This window comes from Meleagris gallopavo, chromosome 12 (genome assembly GCF_000146605.3).
Source record: "Meleagris gallopavo isolate NT-WF06-2002-E0010 breed Aviagen turkey brand Nicholas breeding stock chromosome 12, Turkey_5.1, whole genome shotgun sequence".
NCBI lineage: Eukaryota > Metazoa > Chordata > Aves > Galliformes > Phasianidae > Meleagris > Meleagris gallopavo.
The window spans coordinates 11,520,648-11,543,607 of record NC_015022.2 but is presented as its reverse complement, the minus strand read 5'-3'; the positions used below and the strand labels follow the sequence as shown (position 1 = coordinate 11,543,607).

The 22,960-nt window shown below is 42.5% G+C and overlaps 2 protein-coding genes across 3 annotated transcripts in view; both read left to right on the top strand.

Moving 5' to 3' along the window:
• The window catches only part of LOC100544508 (cell surface hyaluronidase-like), a gene marked incomplete at its 5' end in the record, with an annotated part of 41,349 nt that extends 30,357 nt beyond the window's left edge, over window positions 1-10,992 (top strand). The window contains 7 exons of the mRNA XM_019619282.1: window positions 3,025-3,204; window positions 4,960-5,173; window positions 5,879-5,980; window positions 7,203-7,363; window positions 8,244-8,366; window positions 8,511-8,620; window positions 10,663-10,992. Of these exons, the coding sequence (XP_019474827.1) occupies window positions 3,025-3,204; window positions 4,960-5,173; window positions 5,879-5,980; window positions 7,203-7,363; window positions 8,244-8,366; window positions 8,511-8,620; window positions 10,663-10,862 (1,090 nt within the window). The remainder of the gene's footprint in view (window positions 1-3,024; window positions 3,205-4,959; window positions 5,174-5,878; window positions 5,981-7,202; window positions 7,364-8,243; window positions 8,367-8,510; window positions 8,621-10,662) is intronic.
• CEMIP (cell migration inducing hyaluronidase 1) overlaps window positions 8,544-22,960 on the top strand; it is a 61,875-nt gene continuing 47,458 nt past the window's right edge. Inside the window, exons 1-6 of one of the 2 annotated variants that reach the window (XM_010717463.3) lie at window positions 8,544-8,620; window positions 18,036-18,146; window positions 20,302-20,451; window positions 21,133-21,271; window positions 22,033-22,269; window positions 22,661-22,840. In XM_010717463.3, the coding sequence (XP_010715765.1) occupies window positions 18,071-18,146; window positions 20,302-20,451; window positions 21,133-21,271; window positions 22,033-22,269; window positions 22,661-22,840 (782 nt within the window). In that variant the 5' untranslated portion in view covers window positions 8,544-8,620; window positions 18,036-18,070. Of the gene's footprint in view, window positions 8,621-18,035; window positions 18,147-20,298; window positions 20,452-21,132; window positions 21,272-22,032; window positions 22,270-22,660; window positions 22,841-22,960 lie in introns of both variants that reach the window. The other variant, XM_010717462.2, reaches the window with a different exon arrangement.

Sequence of the window (22,960 nt, the reverse complement as noted above, 5' to 3'; positions counted from 1 at the left end):
ACAACAGGAAAATACTGGCTTGATTAAAAACAGGAATGAAAAAAAAATACTGTTCCTTACTTTTAAAATGAACTGAACTTTATCACTAAAAAAATTATGAATATGCTTACATATAGTTTTGTGATGAAAGCATCTTAAATATCTCAAGCTAGTTTCCTACACGTGTCTATCTGCCTTTCATTTATACCGATAGCTAATTTCAAAGTCAGACTTTCCATCTGAGTGTATTTTTATTTTTATTTTTTTTGCAAGATTCCCATAAGAATGAAAGTAGAAGAAAAGCCCAATGCATTGCTACCTCAGACAGCATTTTCTGTATCAGTAGTATGACTTCTGTCCCTCGAATTTTAAATGACTTTTTTTTCTGCTGATCTTCATGCATGTGGAAATGTCCTTTCCCAAACAGGCATTTCTTCTTGCTTGTGCAGAGCGTGTCCTCAGGACACCTGCAAGGATCCCAGCTGATGAGCAGGCGACCACTGCAGCAGAACAAGGGCTTCTGCCCTACAGGATATTACTAGCTCAAATGTTTCTGATTCTGCCTGCCAATCTCCTCCTCAGAGTAGCAGTGAGAAAACACGACAGAATGGAGAGTTTGAAGCAGAGAAATAGAGGAGGTGTCATAATTCATTGACCTCCCTGAAAAAGAGACAGTCTTCCTGCACTGGAGACCCAGCCAGGAGGTCTCTGTGGCCAGTGCTGTGGCTGAGGGAGGCACACGCACATCTGCTTTCCTTTGAGTCCAAGACATCTCATGCCTGATTGCCTCTTCTAGCCTGAGGTTGCATTTCTCATTCACTTTTGGCAGTGCAGAAAAAGACATTTCACCCATGTCCTGAGGGCATCCCACAGCAATGCTCTGTGCTTTGCTTTTGCTGTACAACCAGGCATTTGGGAGAGTTTACAGCAGCTTCTGTACAAGCTGAAGAGCCAAAGCCAAAGCAAAGAACTAAATAGGAAGCTGTTAAAATACCATGAAATTAAACAGAAAATAAACACCTTATTCTTTCCAACATTTACTTAAAGGATAACTTTAAATACCTTCCCTTCTCACATCTCTTCCCAAGACCTTTGTTGTGGGAATGTACTTATTTCCTTCTCTTCTCTCACAAACTCCCAGTTAGGTGCCTTCCATTTCATCTTCTCAATCATGATACGGTTTATTTCAGAGTTTGGCTCAGCCTGCTCATGTGCACAATAGGCTCTCATTGCACTCAGATTCCCAAGTAGCCCAGTGACTCAAGACAGTCACAGCTGTGGTTTTTTTCATGATTTTCTTTCTTTTTTTTTTTCACCAACTCCAATTTCCTTTCCTGGTGCCTTTTCTGTTCTCTGGGGAGGTGACAGTCAGCACAACATGGCACCAAGGCTGGTTCCCAACATCTGAAGGAGATGACAAGGCCATTTTTTGGTGGTGTCTTCAGGGGATGAAATGTGCTAATGCAATGCAAATTACCCTTATGAAACAGCCAAATGTCTTGGGACTCTGTCCCAGAAATATCCCACTAACATGGCTCTGGTGCATTTCTTTCATTTCCTCTAGTCAAAGGCCAAATCATCTGAAAATATATCCATTTTCTAGCTGTCCTATGTTATGACACAGCTGGAGTTGGTTAAAATCTAGAGGGTAGTATCTGGCATAAGCTGATGGGTCTTTGTGTATGGCTTTGATTTATTATTCTAGAACAGCCTGTCCCCTCTTCAGTACTGCAGTTTTGTTCAGCTCTAATGAGAAAACCAGAAAATGTCTGAAGCAGCTTTGCTATTATATAGTCCACATCTAATGCAAAGTAAAAGTCTAGGCATGCAGGCTCCCAGATTTTGTTGTCTGCACTCCTTAGTGCTCTGCAGACCAGAATGGGTGGCAGATCATCTTAGCGGAGAAACTTTGCCTTCCTCAGTTTCACAGGGCCCTGAAAAGCAGCTGTTGATGGTGGTAACTGTCTGTCTTCAGACCAAATTAGTATTTTCGCATTTTAACCAGGAAGCCAGGTAATTACATTTACAGCCTCGGTGGTTTTGGAAATAGAAGGAAAGCAAACCACAGTAATTGGTCAGGTACCTGCATGTGGTGCACTGAGCCACTTCAGAGGCTGGGAAAAAAAAAAAAAATACACAAATAGTCTTGTTATTCAGTTTTTCTTTTCAAGAGTAAACATCTTGTGACTTTCTGCTTTTCCCGGTACTAGTGCATCCTGCAGTCGGGAAGGGTCTTTGGTTTTGTGAAAGATTGTAGCCATCAGCATCTGAATTGTGCTGTGACTGCATCTTTTGCCTCCAAGCAGAAAGAAAAAAATGGAGTTTTGAGGCAGATTTTCTCTCTGTGAGGTGGCAACGAGGTCACAGGATAAAGGAAAGCCATGGGGACAATTAGTTGCAAATATGCATGCTAACACTGTGGTGGCCAAGTGTTAAAAGACCGTTTAACTTTACCCTTAGTTATTTTAAACTGACACTGAAGAAAGAGCAAGGGAGAAGGAGATTTTAATGGAAACCCTGATCATAAACTTTGCCGTAAAGTGGAGGAAGCAGATCTCTTAAGGCTATGGCTCTGGTTCAAGTCAGAGATTACTTTCTAATTCCTGAACCAGTGCCCCCGGTGAAACGTCTGCTCAGTGCTGGTTCCCTCTCCTGCAGCAGCTCCAGATGAACAAAACTGAGCCCTGGCAGCCTCTGGAGATGTGAGTGGGTATGTGACTGGTTGTGCCTCGGCCCTATGAGCAAGGAAGAGAAAATCTCTTCTTTTATGCCATCCTGGCACCTGACTCAAAGTCCTTTGAGGTCAACTTGGGTCTCTGGATCAGACCTTTGTATAAACAGCCGTTGTTTCCAGACAAAGGAAAAAAACCTGATTTTCTTTGGCACAGAGGATTTGGGTGTACTTTTTTCTGGTTAAAGGAGGAAGAAAACCTCAAAATACATTTATTTGTTTTCCCCTGAAGATTGTGCTCTTGGCTGGAGACCATCTCTCCTGTATTCAAGCCCTTAAGCGCATTTTCTCTCTTTCCTCCTTTTTGATGACAGAGGAGACTGGCTGCACATTGCCCTCTGCTATCCCAGGAACACCATCTTCCACGTGGTGAAAGATATCTACCAGCGACGGACGGGGATGGTGCACAGCATAAAGCATTACCTCATGGCTCCTTCCCGTGACAGTGTTCTCAATGGGACTGGCGAGCTCTTCTACTTTGACAGAGCACTGGGGTGAGCCCATGAGAGACCCCCAGTGAGCAGGCAGCAAGCCTCTGGGGTTCTTCTCATTCTGGTCCTGCTTCTTCCTTTCCCTATTTCATAGTTAAAGTTCAGTCTCATCCATCTTGCATGGTCTTTTCATTGATTTCAGGTCAAAGCAGAGTTATGGGATGGTGTGATTAGGTCTACTTACATCAAGCATCAAGCAGCAAGATAGTTCGGGAAATTTCAACTTCTCCATATTCCCATGAGGGAAGGCTGACCATAGTGCATCTCTTATTTTGAAAGGATGAAGAGAGTCCTAGAGGTCACGCACTGCCTTTAGAGAATCCAGAACACCTTTGCTTAAATAAACATCTTACGAAACCATGTTTCCCTGTTTGCTAAAACAGTTGGGAACGAAAAAATTGTTCTGTGGTCTAACCATGATGTTTCACCTGACTAAGCAGCTACTTCAGAAATCAATCCACAAATGCCAAACCTGAAAATAAGATGTGATGTATTTATTCTTTCAACCATAACATATGAGCAATCAAATCCCAGAATGCTTTCCCATTAACCAGACTTCTTGGTGATAGCCAGGTCTCTTTATGATAGGAACTGTGAAATAACAGTTTACTAGTTAAACCCCCTTTTTTTCTTTTCTCTCTCTCTCTTTTTTTTGTTTTTTTTTTTTTTTTTAGGTTTAAGTAGGTAAGGGTAACGTTACGTTTAACTAAATTACTAAAGTAAAAAAAAAAAAAAAAAAAAAGGTTGTTTACTACTGAAAAGCAGGGGAAAATTGTTACACATGTGGGTCTGTAGAGGCAGAACCATTGGCTGCCAGCAGCCGTCTGGACCTGGTACGTGCATATTGATGGGCATAACCCAACTTAATTCTGGCAGAATCAGCCTTTTCATTCTGTTTAATTCAGCAGTGCTATTTTTAGCCTCTCAGAGTACAAAAGTTAGGGGACTGGCTTTTTTCTTTTCCTGTTGTTGTTTTTTAGACTTTATTTCATAATGAGTGGGATGTTTCCCCTTCTTTTTTTAACCCCACATGCTGGATCCTTGGAGAGGGACCAAGCTTACTCATTCTTTCTTCCAGACAAATAGAAACAAATATTTAGTTTTTAAAGAAATAGAAAAAAAACAAAAACAAAACAAACAAAAAAAAACCTTTACAGCTCATGCATCTTTTTGATCCTGAAGCTTAGCTGAGCTGTTTATGTAATTTCCTCTGCCTGAACTGCAGAATGGATGCAATTGAAAACACACTTGAACAGCTAGGAAAAAATGAACTCCAAGGCCAGAAGATCTGGCTGCCGTGGAAGTTTTGTCGTGCATGCCTAGGGCTAAGCTGTGCCTGCAGGCCAGGGCCGTGAGATGCAGGAGCCAAAGGAGATGATGCCAGTATTTCTAAGCAAGCCTGTTTCCTTCTGCACAAAATAGCATGAACATCTAGCAGGATGCAGCTGCGCCTGGTGCTGGAGGTGATACATACTCCACGATGCTTGCCCAATGAAGGAAGTTGGCTTGGGTGTACGTGCTGAGAGTGCTGCAGGTCTCATCATGCTTGGTTGAGAGGGAAGCTCTACTTGTGTCCTTGCAGACCCCTTTTGAATGTACAAGTTGCAGGTGTGCTGTATTACACCACTCTAAGGGTTCTTCAGTGGTGTTACAAAATGGGAGGGATAATACTATTTAGCACACAAAGACCCTCCCTCTATTCAGCTTTTCCCCTAAACACTTCATGACTCTGATCAGTCTGTTTGCTCTCATTTGTAGGTACCTATTTGTCCACCTGCAAGCCCACGAAGCTCGGCAAGGGCACAGTTACTGCTCCCAGCAAGGCTGTGAACGTATCAAAATCATGGCGCAGATGTATCCGGGGGGGTCCTGGAGCTGTGTCCCCAACCCCTTTTTGCAGAAGCCAGCTGCCCCGCAGCGCCCCGTGTCCCAGCACCAGGCAGTGCCATGCAGGGCTTGTGGGGCCCCACAGGTAAGAGCACCCCTCCTACAGCACCTGAGGTCATGCAGCACGTATGCATCAGTAGGCAACAGCTGCTTGTGAATCTGCACTGTGTAACATGTGGAGGGAAGGATTTTACACTAAATTTCTGCAGTTTTCAGTACTATGCTTCAAAGATAACCTCAAAGAAATTGCCCAACTGGAAGCATGTGAATGTAGTCACAGCATCTTTTTTCCTACCCCTCTTTTTTTTTTCTTTCTTTCAAATAAGCATAAAAGAACACTTGAGAGAGCTCAGACTGGATTAGCTTTGCATTCCAAAGTGCAGTATTGCTGTTGAATTTCAGACTGGGAAGTAATTCTGTTTAATAAGAATAATTGGAAAATCAGACCTAGGTTCTCTTTTCATTTACAATTCTATAAATCCTGTAGTAGTGTTTCAGGCTCATACAAATCGACATCTCGGTTATAAACAAGCAGGATATATGAAACTCATATTCAACTTCTTATTCAGAGGCAGAGTGACCATCAGAGATCCCTTCCAACCTCCATTGTCACAATTCTTTGGTAAATGTTGTCTTAACAGCAAGAACTTGTGAATCAGGGTCATAGTTTGAGAAACTATTCTTCAAGCTTACCAACTGTAGATATGAGCATTGGTGCTTGGTGTCATTCTGCTGATGAAAACCAGTTAGCCAACCAGTTTTTTGAGGCTCTGTCTCCATGTAATTGCAGCTTGCTATCACCAGCACGCCCTCAGTCAAGTATGTAAGAATCCAGATCCAGTCCCTCAGCAAGGCAGACATACAGAACCACTTGACATCTGCATTCATTAAGGTATGTGCTTTGCTACATTTGAAATGGTGATTAAACAGAGAGAAACTTTATCTCCAAGGTAAGTTATTGCAAAACCTTGCTGAACTTTGGCAGAAGGAAATGGGAAGTTCCCCTGGAAGACAGGAGTGCATTGTTCTCCTTTACAATTAGCTCCATTCGAATCACTGGGAGTTCGTATTCTATTCAGAGAGGATTTGAGCCCTAAAGGGGAAAAAAGGCTTTTTATCACCTCAGAAGAAGAATTAACGCCACCGCTCTAATATAGAGGATGTGGGGAGAAAAGCACATCAGAAAACAGTGCTTACAAAGGATTGAAGGGAAAAAACCAAGCTTGTTTTTCTGACTTTCTCTGGCATTGCACTATAAGATAAAAATAACTGCATTTCACGTCTGAAGGAGTTGGAGCTGTCAGGTTATCCCTGCACATGCTTTACACCTCTGCTTGGATGGAGAAGTGTGACTGAAATCATGTCAGCAAGGATGAAGAAGCTAGGTTCACATGCCGTGGAGTTATATTAAATGCTGACAAATGCCTCCTCCTCACTCTGCCTGACCCCCTATTACATCTCTAGAGCCTTCGTCTTGCCAAAAGCAGAGATTGTGGCATCCTGGTAACTGTAACCTGCAGAAGGAGCCTCTGCTGCAGGAAGCGAGGGGAGTAGGAGGCACGTGTGTTAAACTCCCTCGAGGCCCAGGGATGGCACTACCAAAAAGGAGTTTGTTTTTGAGATCTTGCTATATTGACATTCCCTGGGGAGCAAAAAATGTCCACGTGTGGCTTCTATCCCACTATCTGCTGTCTCAGCACTTCTCCCCTGCTCTTTGGTCAAATCTGCCATGCCAAGTGACAGTAATTTCACCCACATGAGAAGAATCTGTATTAAGGCTGAACTAAGCATTTTACTCCCAGTATTTTTGGCTTCCCAAGTGTATTTTTTTAACACACAAAAGATGCCGATGGCCTCATTTTTCATGTTTTTGGTACCCCAATGGGCTTCCCAGTGCTATTCAGAACGAATGGCTTTTCTTCCTCCTTCCCTGATGGTCTATCAGTGATATCACTTCATCTGCACTAATTACATATGGAAAACTACAGGCGGTAAACACTAGATATTTTCCTCGCTTGTAATGCCCTTCTTATGGAAAAATGAGAGCATAGTCTGAATCTCCACGATCACTCACTGCCTGCCTTCATAAAACTTACTTCTGTGTTTTGTTGCAGATAAATGACACGACGCTCCTGTTCAATAGCCCTGGGGTGTTCTTCGTGGTGCTGGATGCATGTTCAGGAGCAGTCGTGAGTAGGCGGCATTTTGACACAGTTGCTGGGGAAAATGTGACCAATTCAATAACTGATTATGTTCAAACACTAATAAAAGAGAGGTAAGCAAAGTGCTGAAAGCCCAACTCACGTAGAAGCCTGTGGCTGATAGACAAAGAAAGAAAAAATGAGCTACTTTCATATCTGAACCTGTGCTCTGAAGGGATCTGGCAAAGACTGAATACGTACAAATCCTGACTATCACTCAGATAATAAGAGAAGGACTGCCTCTCTTTCAGGATTGCACAGATTAGAGCAGAAAGAGACAGATTTTCTAGAAAACTGTCAATTCCTTCTAAATTAGCAATCCATTTTTCCAATATGGAGTAGATAAGGGCCTTGCAATGACATTTGCAGTCCTGTGTACACATCCCAAGGTCCAGCAGTTTCCTGGCAGTTGATGATTCAGTTTTCCATTTCTGAAACGGGTTGGTTTCTGTTTACCCTTAATGATTGTTTTTACCTCTTCTGACAGATGAAAATCATAGGTGTGCCAGATTTTCCAGTAGGACTTTTCTTTGGACGAGCCAATGAACAGACCTGCGTGCCTGTGGACTGTTACCTTCAGTGTGTCCTGGCAGTGGTCTGGATCATCTCTGTTTGTGTCTGTTCCACATTCCTTGTGGTTTTATGTGTCGCCACATAAACATGGAACAACAGAGATTTATAGATAAATTCTTGGCTGCTTACAGAAGCAGGTCAAATAACCAGAAAACAGACTTTCAGTCCAAAGACATTTCTGAGCAGCTCATGACCAAAGATTAGAACACTGCAGAGTTATTCCATCTTTACTTCTGCACACAAGTATGTACATGTATAAAACGTGCACAAAGTGACAAATATGCACGTGATGACTGTACATTTGTATTGATTTTCTTGTGTACTTTTGCAAGGCTGGACGTTCAGCTAAATGCAACCAGTTGTGCCTGTAATTCATTGCAGGTACAATTCACTGAGGACTGAAAGCACATCTGTGAGGATTGCAGCCAGGCAAACGCTTGACTTAAAAGCAGGCTTTTCAGTGCATAGATGGCTAAAGAGTCTCAGGACTGCACAGTATCACATGTAAGCTTACATGTGATTGAAATCACAAGGATTTAAGCATGTTCTTAAAGTTAAGCAATCATGTCCTTTTCTTAATTGGTCTCGCAGATTCTTAACAAGAGTAATATGTTGTAGTCGTGCAGTAATTACTATCCTTCTTTCCAGATCACTTGTTCTTGTGTGCTCTAGAGATATTGGAGACAAGGTGTGGAGCTCTGAAATGTCTGTTTTTACAAGGTTAGGTTCGGCAAAGCCTATTGTCTTCCACAGAGAAGGTAAATATTTTTTATTTTCTTGGATAAAAGAAAGGTGAATCACCAGGCTTGGGAAGTTCTTACTTACAGTTTTACCTTGAATTGCTGTAAGAAATCCATCAGTATCATTGGTCCAGAAAATCCAAGTCATTTTGGATTTTTATACTCTTAGAGCATTCATTTAGAAATGTTTTCACTGTATTTGCAAAAAAAAATGAGAAAGAAAGTAGGCAAATCATTGCAGATGACACTGTCCAGATCCTGATTGATGCTCTATTCCATTCCAAAGTCTGTTCTCTTCATAGTAAGACATTTGTAGGCACCTCCTCACTGCAGCCTTTAAGCAGCACTCGTTTCTGGCAGAACAGCTTTCAGCCTGAATTCTGTTTTTGATGGATTTGATGGAACTGCTTGTGGAAGCTCAGTGTGCACATAGCTGCCAGCCACATATTGCCTTCATCGTGCTGGGTTTCCTATTGGAAAACAGGGGGCTGTTGAAGTCCAGGTTTGGACAAATGACTCAAGTGATGAGGAAATTAGGAAAATAACTAGCTAGCTTGAGTCAGATTCCACCTGCAACCTCTTAAGCAGAAATCAGATGCAGAATTGGTTGTATTTTCAGCTCCTTTTTTTTGCTGTTGTTGTTGCTTTTGCTTTATTGAAATTTACTTTCAAAGCTTATTGCTGTGACTATTCCAGGAAGAGAAAAACATAATCTTTACAGCAGAGACAGTACTTCGCTTTGGTGCCTGTTTGATTCCTGAGAAGCTGTTTTATCTTTCATCCTTTCAAAAGCAAAAAATTTGAGGTTTTCTTTTTTTTTTTTTGAGATTTCTTTGTCCTGGAACTTCATTGCTTCATTCTTTCATCAAAGCCCTGAATACTTTTGAAAGGAATTTTTTGATTAAAAAGGACTCTTTTTTGTTTACTTTGTCAAACTTAGCTCCCTGGAACACCTGCACTGCTCGCTTGGATGCAGCAATTCCAGGTCATTTTTGGGAGCTCAGGTCCTCTGCTCCTCGAGCACACTGAGGAGTACACAGGGCCACCACAAGTCCCCATCATGGGCCACCACACCTTTTGGTGGCCGTTTCCTTTCTCTGCTGCTTCAGTTGGGAAGTCAGGGTCATTGTGCTGGTGGCTGGCAGTGGGATTAAGCTGTTGTTGGCTGATGCCGCGTTGCCCCTGTTTTACTCTTCTTAAGGGCAAGGGTGATCACCTGCATGCCTGCCCTGAGTTCCAGTCTGGGTAATTATGTTCAGATTCATGAGCTTTCTCCTGCTGATTCAGGTATGTGCACTATTTGACTTCACAGCTCCAAAAGCGACTGCATGCAGGGCTGTGTTCAGCCGCCGCCGTGGTCCGCTCCGGGGGGCTGTGGTTCAGGGCAGGCTGGAGTATTTCTCCCAAATACGTATTGCTGCTGCCAGGGATAATGCACAAAGCAATCCTCTTGACCTCGGTGGGATCAGGATTTTAGGGTCTTGTTGCCTGGTTCTACAAAACCTTATTTAAATTAGAAGTGTTTACGGGAATAGTCTTGATCCAACCATCTGCAAATAGCCTTGGGAGTCTTTGCAATGAAAAGCATAATATAAACACAAGACATTATTATTAAAATCAAAGAACACATAATGCCTTTGTACTTTGGGACAGCAGAGGACAAGAGCAGAGCTGACATGGGGAACAGTTTATGCATAACAGGAAGAAAGTGATGTAAACTAATAAAAGAAGGATTCAAAATGCCTAACCATTTTCATGTAGTCAAATATGAAAAAGTACCAATGGTTAAAAAATAAAGAGTAGAAGATCCCTCTAACTCACATCTGGGATCCCATCTTAGCTTATTGAAATACCAGCAGATCTGTGACGCAGTGAGGTTACAGCTTTGGAAGCCCTATTCCCTCTTTCATCATTCTTTTTGCCTTTTCAGTGTTCCGTTATTTTAATCCAAAGGGGGAAAAAAAAAAAAAGGCTAAGAAGTTCCAATGATGTTCATGCTGTACTGCTAATAAGTGAACGGATCCACCCAGGGGGTTACACTTGTTGTGTCTGTTTTACAGGGAGTTTTGCTATGCTTGGCTATAAAGGACAAGCCAAGCCCTCCTGGATTAAAGTCCTTAATCATGCTCGTTATCAGAAAACTGCTTCTCTACAGCATTATGTTCCCTTGAAGATGAAAGAGTATCAATGTTCAGATAATGCCTTTTCTCAGAACCACTCAGAGCACAACTCTGCAGGGGCTGCAGCACCCTGCGATTAACATCGTTGGTGTAACCACAGCCAGGCAAGTCCAGCAGCTGTCACCCAACTGCTCTTGTTTTTATGGGATTGTATCAAACCGATGTTGTTTACTTGTATATTTTATAATTAATAAATATATTCTCATCTTACCCGCTATGGTAGAGTTTTATTTTTCAAACAGTGCCCCACAGGGCGGATAGGAAAAGCCTGTGGACTGCACTTCCCAAGGAGGAGAAGTGTTTGAGCCATGTCTATGATTTGGTGTCAAACAGTAAGTTCAAAAGGCAAAAACCTGTTCTTCAGTGTCATAGGCAATGAAAATGAAACTTGGCGTGGAAACTGTAGCAGCATCTAGCAGTGAAACAGATCTTCTATGGCATTTTAGGTGAGCTCACAGACATCTGCTTGCATCAATGGGTAAGCGTGTGATAATCTTACAATAATATCTTCTAATCAATCTGAATATATATGGCAACAACAAGGAATTATAAATGTTTGTCTGTAGCTAATGACTGGTGAAATGGTATTTGTCCAGTTGATGCAAACATTTAATTAAACATGTGCTGTGCAGGGTACAATCTTGCATTCCTCCTTCAATGACTGTATTGACTTTCTGCTCCCATGGAGGGTTGAACTACTGCTGGTATTAGTAGCTAAGATTCTTTGCTTTTTGAAATGAAAGACAAAGAAAGAGCTAAGTATGCAAACAGAGACAAACCGATGACTCACAATTTAAGTACAAAAGTAGGTTGAAATGATGGGATTCTCATTTTGCTTTGAAAGCAGTGTTACCTGGTGACAGCAAGGAAGGGGAGGGCAAGTTCAGACTACCACGTCTTTGCCACAGAATTCTTTACAGGAGCTGGACAAGTTTTCCAAAAGTTGGAAACGTTCTTGACTAGCAGAGAGAAATCTAAAACAGTAGCTTTACTTTTACTGCTCAAATATGCAGGTGAGTGTGTATTTGCTGATGTTCCTTCATGTCTATAATGGATGGATCCATGGCCATAGATATATGTGCAGCATCACAGACCTTTTCTCAACAGAGACGTTTTTTTTCCAGCTCTTCTACAAAAATATACTGGCCTTTCCCTCACTATTTAGTGCAATGGGAGAGTGGTAACCTTGCATTCCAAGGCTAGCCCTTCTGTCACTTTGGGGCTTATGGGAGCGTGGGGACTGTGCTTCGCAGCTGAGGTGCCATCACACACCTCCCCACAGGCCCAGGGCTTGAAGGAAGCAGACATCTGAAAGACCTGTGGGCAGAAGAGGAGACTGTGGCTCCATCTCTATGCCAGGAAGGAGAAGCAGGAGTTGGGTTCAGCCAGAGGAGAGGTTCTGGCTTGCTAGAAAGCGTGAAGAAGTCATTGATGCTGGTCAGGAAAGTAGGCTGGAGCAAACCCCGTGGGGAGCAATGGGATCTCAGGCTCCTGGTGGAGACAAGTGGTATGAGAGCCCAAGCAGCCAGCACTGACCCTCCCTGGAGTTCTCTGAAGTCCTTTTGAACTATTAGTACCTAATTGTTATGATTTCTGAGGCCATGCAGGGGAAGAAAAGCAAGAGGTTTTTGGCTGTGAGCTTAAGCCCAACATTGGAACAACTACTTACAGAGTGAGGCTTTACTTTCTTGGAGATTTATTTGATAATCCCTGACAGGTCCAGAGCCTGGATCCCAATAAAACTTTGCAGAGCTCTAACTCCAGCCTGAGACTAAACAACTGGCAAAGGACAAGCCTGGTGAAGGAGAGGAATGTGCCTAAACTCCTGAGAAATCTCTCTTCCTCCTCCCACTTCAGAACGAGAGCAAATGGCAAATGTCCTGGAGGGGAAGGCGTGGAGCCATGGTGAGCCAGATGCAAACAGCAAAGTACCACAAAAGCAATAAGAAAAATATTTACATCCTGATGGAGCTATTTGAATAGTTAAAAGAGGCTGCTTGAAGAGGATTCAGGATGCTGTGATCCTCATAAGCTACTGCACACGCTTTCCTTACCCTTTGAGAGGATCAAAAGGCTCAAAAGCCAGGAACGGTCCACAGAAGATGTTCCTCCATGGACCCCTGGGACATTCAGGATGAAATTTTCAAGGTCTGCTGCTAGCTTGGCGTGTACCAGAAGCCTGTGTGTGTGAAGCTGTAGGGTAAGTTTTGCGTGGCTATTTTGTTTGTGGAGAGCTGTCCTATTCCTTCCTGGCACGTCCAGAGCAGGAAAGACTCCATCTACATGCTGGAGTGCATGTGGACTATGAGTGCCCTGTAGCTAATGCAGGCACGCTCGGTACATCTAATGCATTCAGGACATACGCCTGTCCTGTTATTTCCAGAGCATTTTTGCAATGGGTACACTTTAGCTCCTTCTGAAAGCATTGTTTTGGCTGTACACCAAGAACTTTACCCAGTAAAGTTAGTGCATCCTGAGCCTCTGAAGCTGGGGCTCGGCTTCCCACCACCTGGATGGTCTGAAAACTTCATGATGTGGATGAGTGTTCAGTGAAATGCTGAGCAATTTAAGAGGATGCAAGACTGGAAGTCAGTGATGCTCTGAAGGGTGGAGCACTGTGAATTGCAAATGATTTTGTTTTAGCTAAGCCAAAAATTTCTTCCTTTCCTTTTCAAGGTCTGTGAGCCTGTGCAAAAGAGATTAATACTATTTTTTTTTTAATAATTAAAAAAACACATAGGTTTAAATATATATATATATATTCACTTATTTCTGCCTCAAAATAGTTTGCCAATATTGCAACAAATTTGCAAACCTCTGAGTTGTCTTTAATTTACTCATTGTAAAAACTCCCTTTAATGCCAGCTCCTCTTTCAGAAGCATCATGAACATCAGGAATTTGAAGTGACACTTATGTATGGAAAATTTGAGCAGAATGACATGGGATAAACTGATAAGAAACTGATTCATTGGGGAAAAAAAGAGCATTATGCTTTTGACTCAAGTATTGATTTCATTAAAAGTAAGGTTTGTTGCTGCATTTCATCCTCCTGTACTTGCCAGCAAAAACAAGCAGTTAATGGCTGCATGGCAAGCACAAGATCGAGATGAAGGGCAGGAGTAGCTTTGCAGCTGTGCTGCCCTGGGAACGCATTTTCATTAGTTATCCCTAGAAATGAGTTTGTTCACTTGTGAGGCTGTCTGAAGGCTTTAGCTGTGCTTGTGGCTCATGTGTGAAGGCTCCCCTTGTACAGGAATGCCACTGTAGCAAGAGCTGGCATGTCCTCAGATTTGAAAGGCAAATACACTCATAAAATCTGTCTTCCCAGCTGGGGTTAAAATGCAAAATTCCTTGATCAGGGTGAGAGGACAGCTGCTGAGGTGCAGTGTCAGCATGGAGGGAGCAGAGGCGCTAATTAAACAGCTCCTCCTTCTGAAGAATCAGCTGCCAAACTGAAGTTGGCATCTTTGCATTTAGATGAGGAAATATGCAGCAGCTCTTCAGACCTAGCCAATGAACCAGGAAAAGCTTAGCATCAGCTCACGTTTCCTTTATTCTGGTTACAGCAGGCTGAGGGCCCAGGTCTGGCTGCCCAGATCAGGAAGGAGAGAGTCTGCTGCCCACTGGGCTACTAGGCGACTTTGACAGCCAGGCTCATGTGAGCTTTCCTTGTGCTTCTCTGGGTATGGCTCCACATCCTTGCTTGGTATGTGGCCTCTCTAGCAGTAGTCAGGGTGCATGCAGATTTCTTGCTCCTGTTTGATATCTTCTTTGAGGGACATCAGGGATCTGCTGTGTATCTCCCATCCTTGCTGTGTTTGTAATGGTTAATGTTCCTGTTGTGCCCTGGTGGACATACCAGGTAGGAGCCTCCTCTTCAGCAGATGTTGAAGACACATCCTCAAGCTGATTTTAAAAAGTATCGTAAAATACTCCGTATCAGCAGTTACTTGCTTAAAATTCTGTTCAGAGGCTTGGCTGGTTGTTCCCTGGCCATGCAAGGTGCGGAGGCCACCCTGGAGGGCTCAGCTCTGCCATCTAGGCATTGGAGTGTCCAGAGGACCTTACCACAAAGCCTGGAACAACCCAAATTCCTTGGTTCATTTGTACTTTTTTACCTCCAGGGCTGTCTGCTCTGTGTTGCCTCCAGCATTAAAACTGCATGGAGCAATGTGGATGGGGATTCCTGTCTACGCAGTGCGCTTTCTAGTACAGTATCGCTGCTGACACCTGCAGTAGCAGCCAGCTGGGGACTAACGGTTTCCTGCATCTACTTTTAGCATTGTCTGCTGCTATTGTTCACTATTTGGAAAGATCCAGCAGCTGGGAATCATTTCAGAACGTCTGCCTTGCCAGATTCAGGGATATGAGTCTCTCTGGCCATTGCCAGGCAGCTTTTAATGGCCAGATGAAAGAGCTTTTCTCACCCAAGAGAGGTGTCACAGATGGTGTCTGAGAAACACTAGAGACGATAGACTGAGCAGGACGCTCACATGGCCTTTAGGCTTTCAGAGTGCCCAAATCCGCGGGGAGATTTGTTGGCAGAGTGGGTTACATCAGAGCTGAACTCAGCGACGTGGCGCCCGTTCAAGTGCGATGTAGTGCAGCCGCTGTGTTCCCATGCGGCTCTGAGCAGCGAGCTATGGAACCGGCTGGCTGGCAGCAGAGAGCTGCTCCTGAACCTCCTCCAGCAGGTGACATTAATGGAAAGAGTCACTACCCCTTCCTCCTCTCATAGTAAAATCAAACATGTCGCTGTTTGTGTCTGGGGAAGATGCTTAGCTGAGGGCTTTTGACGGAAAATTCCTGAGATGATTGTCCTCCAAACCACACTTTACTGACACCACGTTAGTCAGAGCTGAATCAGAGGCGTCAGCGCTCGCTGCAGAAGCTGTTCTCCTTGGCCCTCTCAGCTCCCAGCCTTTCCAACCTGAGTGCCAGTTAATACTAACACTGCAATGAACTTGGGCTCACGGAAAGCTGAATCAAACACCCTGCTGCAGCCACAAAATAAGCAGGGTGTTCTTTGAGCTGTAGCAGATCAGACAGTAGAAAAATATTGGAGCCTTGTGTACAACGGGTGCCTCCAAACATGACAAGAATTTTCAGTGTGTGATTGCTTGTTTGGCTCTCCCTTGATGAGGATGGATGTAATCAGGGAAGCAGCCCCCTGGGAGCAGGTGGGGATATAAAAGCAACAGCCATCTTGCACAACCTGGTGGTAAGTACTGTGCCATTCTTAGCTTTCTAAAAAGTGAAGTCTGTCAGATTTGTTATTTTCCTACAAGTTTGCCACAGGTTCCTGTTGTGCACTGCGAAGTCTATCGCCGCCTTCTAGCAGAGACACTCCTAAGGGCATGCAGTTTTTAATGGGCCAGGGCCAAGCCATTTCTTTACTTCCTACAAAGCAACAGGCAAGCAGATGCATGCCATCACTGTCAAAAATACAGTCTCTTTTTAATTTCTGCGAATATCATCTGATTTTTATGACCCGGAGCTTACCAGCGGGTATCTGGCTTTGTGCAGCTGCGCCTGCACCATAAGGACCGCTGTTTGTCTGCAATATCCATCCTGTGATCTGACCCGTCGTTCAGCTTTCCTCTGTCGTTAAAGCAGAATTTAGTGATTGTATTTGCAGATTACGCTGTGTAGTAATCGCTAATAAACCTTGACATTTTCATGGTGACTGCTGTACTCTGGGCATACCACTAACAGTGCTCCTCTAACAGAGCCCTGGCTTATCGTATGTTGATGGTAAGTGCTGTTAAAATGTCAGACACGTGCAGCCTGGTTCTGGCACAAATTCCATGGCCATGTTATTGCTCTCTGATAATGTATATCATTTAAAGTTATAGCGTTACTAAGTGCATTCCTCTTTTCTACTGCTCTCTAACAGCATTTCGGCACCTGACAGTCTGTGCCATGTCTATGCTGTGACCAAGCACATGGCTGTCAATTACACTATACCAAAATAAGCAAACATTTTCCTGCTGGAATGTTTCCTGACAAATTTGGTTCAAATGCTGTTTTTAATACAGTCACTGGATTACATGTGTTTTGAATGTACCATTGTACTTAAAGCTGCATCACCTCTAGGAAGAGAAGACTACAGACATATGTTCTGCATATCTACACTGTAAAATTTGTTCCAGACTAAACTCTGGTTTCTTGCATATCTTATTCACATGTTTTTGTTTGTTTTATATTAACAAGTGATCTGAAAAATAACACGTGGTTTTTTTGTTGTTGTTTTTGTCCTGAAGAAACTGGAGCACCCTGGAGTTTCTTTCGATTGCTTTTTTGGCGTCTAAGCTTTGCGATGCATGCATTTATCGTATTTCATCACTGTGATGTGACATGGCAGCTACAAATAGATTTTAACGTTCTACCACTGTTGGCCTACATGGTAAAACCTAACAGTTCCACAGACAGTGCATGAGTTTTAAATACTGCTTTTAAGTAGAGCACTGGACATCTATAGCAATGGGTCTTCATATCTCAGCATGACCACACGTGTCAGTACGTTGCCATGAGTTGCAGAATCGATTGCTCAGGCCTGTTGGAGAGAATCATGTTAATTTTAACTTAGATTTTCCTGTCACTACTTGTTTGTTTTTGCCTGGGTTTGCCTACAGAAGAAATAAAACAATATTAGGTAGACTGGTTTCAAAAGCAATCTTGGGTTTTGCAACAAAATTATAGGCTGGCAGATTAAACAGACAATGTTTTGTTGGATCTGAAATCTGAAAAACTGCCTGCTTCAGTCTGAAAGTTTCACTATGATTTTAGCTCTGGAATGTGCTAAAATCACTTGCAAAAATTGTGTCAGTAGTAAGGGGGAAAGAAGGTCCCATCAAGATGCTCCTCCTCGCAGATTTGTCACTCTGCAAACGCCTTCTCCATTGTGTTTCATCACTTTTTTGCACTTGTGAATACTCAGCTCTAGAGAGTCTTGAAGCTTTATGTGTTTATATTGCATTCCTAAGGTGTTTTTTCGTTACTTTCAGTGGTTGCTTTCTGAGTGTCTATTTGGATCCCCAAGTGGGTTTATCCTAAACCAAAAGGTGAGAAGCTGCCCCTGGCTTCTTGCTCTGCTTGGATCGGTCACTAAGCAGCACGAAGGTGCTAGTCACTGAGCTGAATGGGAGTGGAAGTGGGATGTCATAGAGCTGGATATTGCTTTGTGCAGGGAATGATTTTTGCGTGAGTTAGAAAAAAATAAAGACACATTTTCTTGATATTCTGTCTGCAGGTATCCAAGGTATCTACCCAGAGAAATTGTGAAGAATGGCTCTACCTACCCCCAAGTATCTGGCTGAAAGCCTCGTTTCTTTTCTGTTAGTAGTGTCTTCTGTAAGCACAGGTAAGTTCTCCTGTCAGAGGGAAAAAGGGCATGATTTGTAACACTGTTTTTAAATAACGACATCATTGGTGTATTTTGAGCAACTTTTCACTCTTTAAACCAATTTCTTGTAAGAAAAGCCAAGGACAAAGTGTGAAACCTCAGGAGAAAAGCATTTTTCTGAGTTGCCAATATTCCAGAATTAAAGCAGCTGGAGTGGCAAAGAGTGAAATTTCTCAGCAGGTGAAAGTACCCACAGGAAGCCCTCCGACTCTGCCAAGCATTCTTAAATCAAAATCTAGCAAACCATCACAAAGAAATAACAAAGAAAAAACCTCAAGTCCTCATAGCTGTGGCTGCGGGTGGCAAGGATTTTGCTGCAGTGTCCAAGTACAGACGTGGTCAGAGAAAAGCTGAGGTATCCATGCCCTCGGTTTCTGTTCCCTACAAGCAGCCCATTGCCTAAGCAGTTGCAGGAGAAGGGGAAGCTGGAAATACCTCCTGGAATCTAGTTGATAAATTATAACTCTACGTATGAACAACTACTTTTGGTTTTATTTGTTGTCTCATCATTAGCAAATGAATTGAATTTATTGTCAGCGTATATGACAGTTATCTCTGAGCATCTGTTTACAAGTCCCATTTTCTGCCTGAAATATTTATTGTTTTCAACTATAATTCTGTGTGTCTTCTGGAAGGAACCCAGAACAACCCTTTTAAGTGAGAAAAAGTGTGGCTGACATGTGAAATACACTTCCAGTTTCTGGCTGGCACAAGCAATGTCAAAATCAGGTCCTGGATGCTGATCAGTATTTGACTCAGAGAACCAAGACATATGTTGCTTGCTCACCTTTAATATTGGTATTTAATTGGTCTCTGGAGACATCAAGGCAGTGATTGGTCCAATTTTGTTGTTTTCTTAAGATACAAAGCTAGTAGAGGAATTTGAGAGGAAACTGAATGCAGGTGGATAATTTTGTTTCTATTGCTGTGGAATTACAGATATATGCTGAGTTTCACAATGGTAACACACAACAGCCTCCATCAATGGCATCAGCACCAGCACGTTTCCTTGCATGGATCCACATTTCAGTCCTTGCCATTGACTGAAAGGAATATTTTCCATGGAGTAAAAACAAACAAAAAATTTTGCTGAGTGACAGAGCCAAAATTCTGCTGAAGGCAGGGGATGCATCCCACATCTGTCATCACTGATTTGTGGTTCCTGTACTTTTCATATGGTGGTTTAGTTATAAAGGATACAAACTGGAGAGCTGGTCAGAACTCCCAAGCCTTTCTGATCGCAAAAAGCTCATTGTTCAAACTTCCATTAACCTCAGTTTCCCAGGATTAGAAAGGTTTACAGCCTCAGAAAATATGCATGATACATGGGACTTCTGCACTCGTGAGTTTTATTGATTAGAATAAGACGTGAAACTCACATGTTGGGTGAGATTATATCAGGGAAATATTTTATCTTAAGTAAATATTTTTAACATGAGACTCTGGGACTTGATATGAGCACAGTTTATCTATGACGTCACTGCAGTCTATAACCAAACCTGTGCACATAGATGAGGGAACTCAAAGTCCTTATCACTTCTGTCTGAAGAAGTTCATGAAGCTGGAGTCTCTCTTGTGGAATTCCTATTGCTCTTTCTGCATGTACTGGTAATTCTCAGGTGTGTGGTGCTTTGTTGAGAGTTTGAGCACTTTTACTTCCTATCTCCACTAAAAACAGTTCACAAACATATCTCAATATTTTTTTTTACAAAGATTTTCAGGCCTCAGGTGGCACTTTTAGGAGCGATTCTTGTTTTAACTTTTCATCAACCTCTTCCCTGGGCCTGTGAAAGACTTTTGTCCAGATGTGTGTGAACAGACAGAGTCTCTGGAATTCCAAGAAGGTCAGAATTCCAGCCTTTTCTCTGGCAGTTTTCTGGAAGCAGCATAGCATATTTTTGCACACTTCCAGAAAACAATAAAACAGACACAACCATGCAGCTTAAACTGTAAGGTAAGGACACATGTACTCTGCTGCACTGGGCTATCGCTGTGTTCCAGGGAAGCAGCAAAAGGGGGGTGCTGAGAATGGAGCTTAAAGATGCCCAGATGTAGAGTTTTCTATCTTGCACTTAACACAACAAGGTAACTGCTCCTCACTTTTATCCAGCAGAAGCAGCTGTGGCATGTCCTGACAAGGATCCTGAGCTAGAAGTCTGGAACCCAGGTCACAACCAAGAAAACCACATCGAAATCCGCAATGGCAGGAAGCTACTCCTCTCATCTTCAGCAACTGTCCACTCAATCCACATCAGGGATGGAGGTAAAACATACTGCCCCCAAGTTGGCAATGCTGGGTGAGGAGTGTTTTCCCCTTTGGCTATTTAAATCACTCTGCCTCATGCTGGGAGAGGCTCCTACTGCTTGCTGGGAACCGGCTGGCTGCTGGACAAAGCCAGCTCTAATTTGGTACAAGGGTGGGTGGTAGCTGAGATGTTATCAGTTCTCTAGCCATCATAATTAATTATTTGTCATACTTTCTGGAGAATTTACAAAAGTACCTCAGTATACTCATTACTTCCATGTTTTGCTTCAAAAACATTTTTTGTTATATTATTGTACTGATAAAATAATGCAATGTTTGTGTTATCAGGGTCTCTGGACAGGGCAGATACATATGTGCCTCTTTGTCTCCAAGGACAGAGGCATAGTGTTGCTGCTGACTGCTAGTACAAATAGCTGTTACTCATGTTAACTCTGAATTTCTGTCTCAGTTTTGAGTGAGTTCTCTTCCATATAAATCTTATTTGCATTCTCCAAGAGTTGAACTGAGTAAATAATAGGTAAAATCTTCAGAATTTCTCCTGACGGCTGTTTTGGGGAGGAAAGGCAGAATTTTTCAAAAATTGAGATGAGACCCCAGTTCTGAGTGTAGCACAATGGTGTCACAACCTCTGGTGAGCTGCTGTGTGTTAAAGCAAATATCATAACTTTTTCTACATAGGAAAACTGGTCATTAAAGATGATGTACAGGCTATCATTTTGCGTACGAGATACATACTCATTGAAAATGATGGAGAGTTACGGATTGGCAGTGAGATGTGCCCTTACCAAGGCAATGTGGTTATCATCTTATATGGGAGGTATGTATGCACAATGAATATCTTATAACTTTCCAGTACGTCTCTTCCATAACAGGGAACAAAATGTTCTTTAAAGTTGCATTTTATCAGATACATTTATCATCTGTGCTTTGTGGAAAGTTCAGTAGCTTATTAAACAATTTAAATCGCCTTTAATAATATGACTTTTGGTTTTGATTTCAAATCTTACTGGGGAATGAACGTTACTGTACTTGAACATGCCAAAAAAGCAGCAAGTATATTGCAGCCACTCAGGCTGATTAATGGATTTTCCTCAATAAGCTCAAAGCCTAAAGATTTAATTTATTCTGAGATTTCTCCTTCTTAAGCATCTTTTATTTCTGCATGAGAATGAGAAGTAGGTGATTAAAAAAAAAAAGGATAAGATGTTTATGCCTTGCAGCTTGGTACAGGATCTCTCCGATTTTCAAGGATGCCAAACTCATATTTAACAACAAATTAGATCTACCAAGTTTTTGTTATGGTAACTTCCTATGGAATTCAAGAACATAAATGTGTTGTTCAGTCCTACGTAACATATAATTTGAGTTCCACATTGCTCCTGATCTTTTGTAGTTGCTAGTATCATTTCAAATCATTTACTTACTGTAGAGTGTAAGCAGCTACTGATTCTTGGGTTTGTTGAAGGAAATGCATTGCTAGTCATGGCACTTCTCCGCTTGGGCCATAACAAAAGAAGGGCAGAGGCTTCTTTACTGTGCAAATCCATAAGATAATCTTTTCCTCCCTTTGTGATGCAGAGCGGATGACGGCAGCGAGCCCAATCCCTACTTTGGGCGGAAGTATATTGGAGTGAGTGAGGGTGGCACTCTTGAGATCCATGGTAAGAAAAAGCTGTCCTGGACTTTCTTAAACAAGACTCTTCATCCTGGTGGCATGGAAGAAGGCGGATATTACTTTGAAAGGAGCTGGGGCCATCGGGGTGTCATTGTCCATGTGATTGACCCAAAGATGGGGGCCGTTGTCCATTCAGACCGGTGAGTGTCTTCACAGCTATTTAGATCTGAGAATCTTTGGAAACAGGTTTGGGACAGCTTCTCAGCAAGTTCAGAAACATGTTTTGTCATCTAGTTCAAATGAATGCTACTGCACGTATATACAATTCTTTCTAGATCACTCATCTCCAAAACCAAAAAGCAAACAGTGTTATTGTCTAGCTATTGTGTCAAATGGACCTTAATCAATTTGATTTAATAGAAACCTGTGAGGTATCCTCCCAGAGAAGTGATTTTGCAATGGGATAATGTCATTATTATAAACAATACAAAAGGGATATTTCTTTATAGCACTTTTTATTTAATTCTGTAATACTTTGTAGAGCTGTGATCTCACTGAAGTAAATTTTTTGTGTCTTTTTTATCACTTCAGGTTTGATACCTACCGAGCAAAAGAGGAAAGCAAACGTCTTGCCCAGTATTTGGACAGAGTTGCGAACGGCATGATCCTGTCAGTAGCAGTGAACGATGAGGGGTCTAGAAACTTAGACGACTCAGCCAGGAAAGCAATGACCAAACTGGGCAGCAAGCATTTCCTCCACCTTGGGTTTAGGTATGTGCCAGTCCTGCCAGTTCTCTCAGAACAGAGGTTTTATTATGCTCCTCAGATGTCCAAATAATCCAAATAATTCCACTCTCTCAAAGGCACAAAGTTCTTTCATATGGAAAAAAA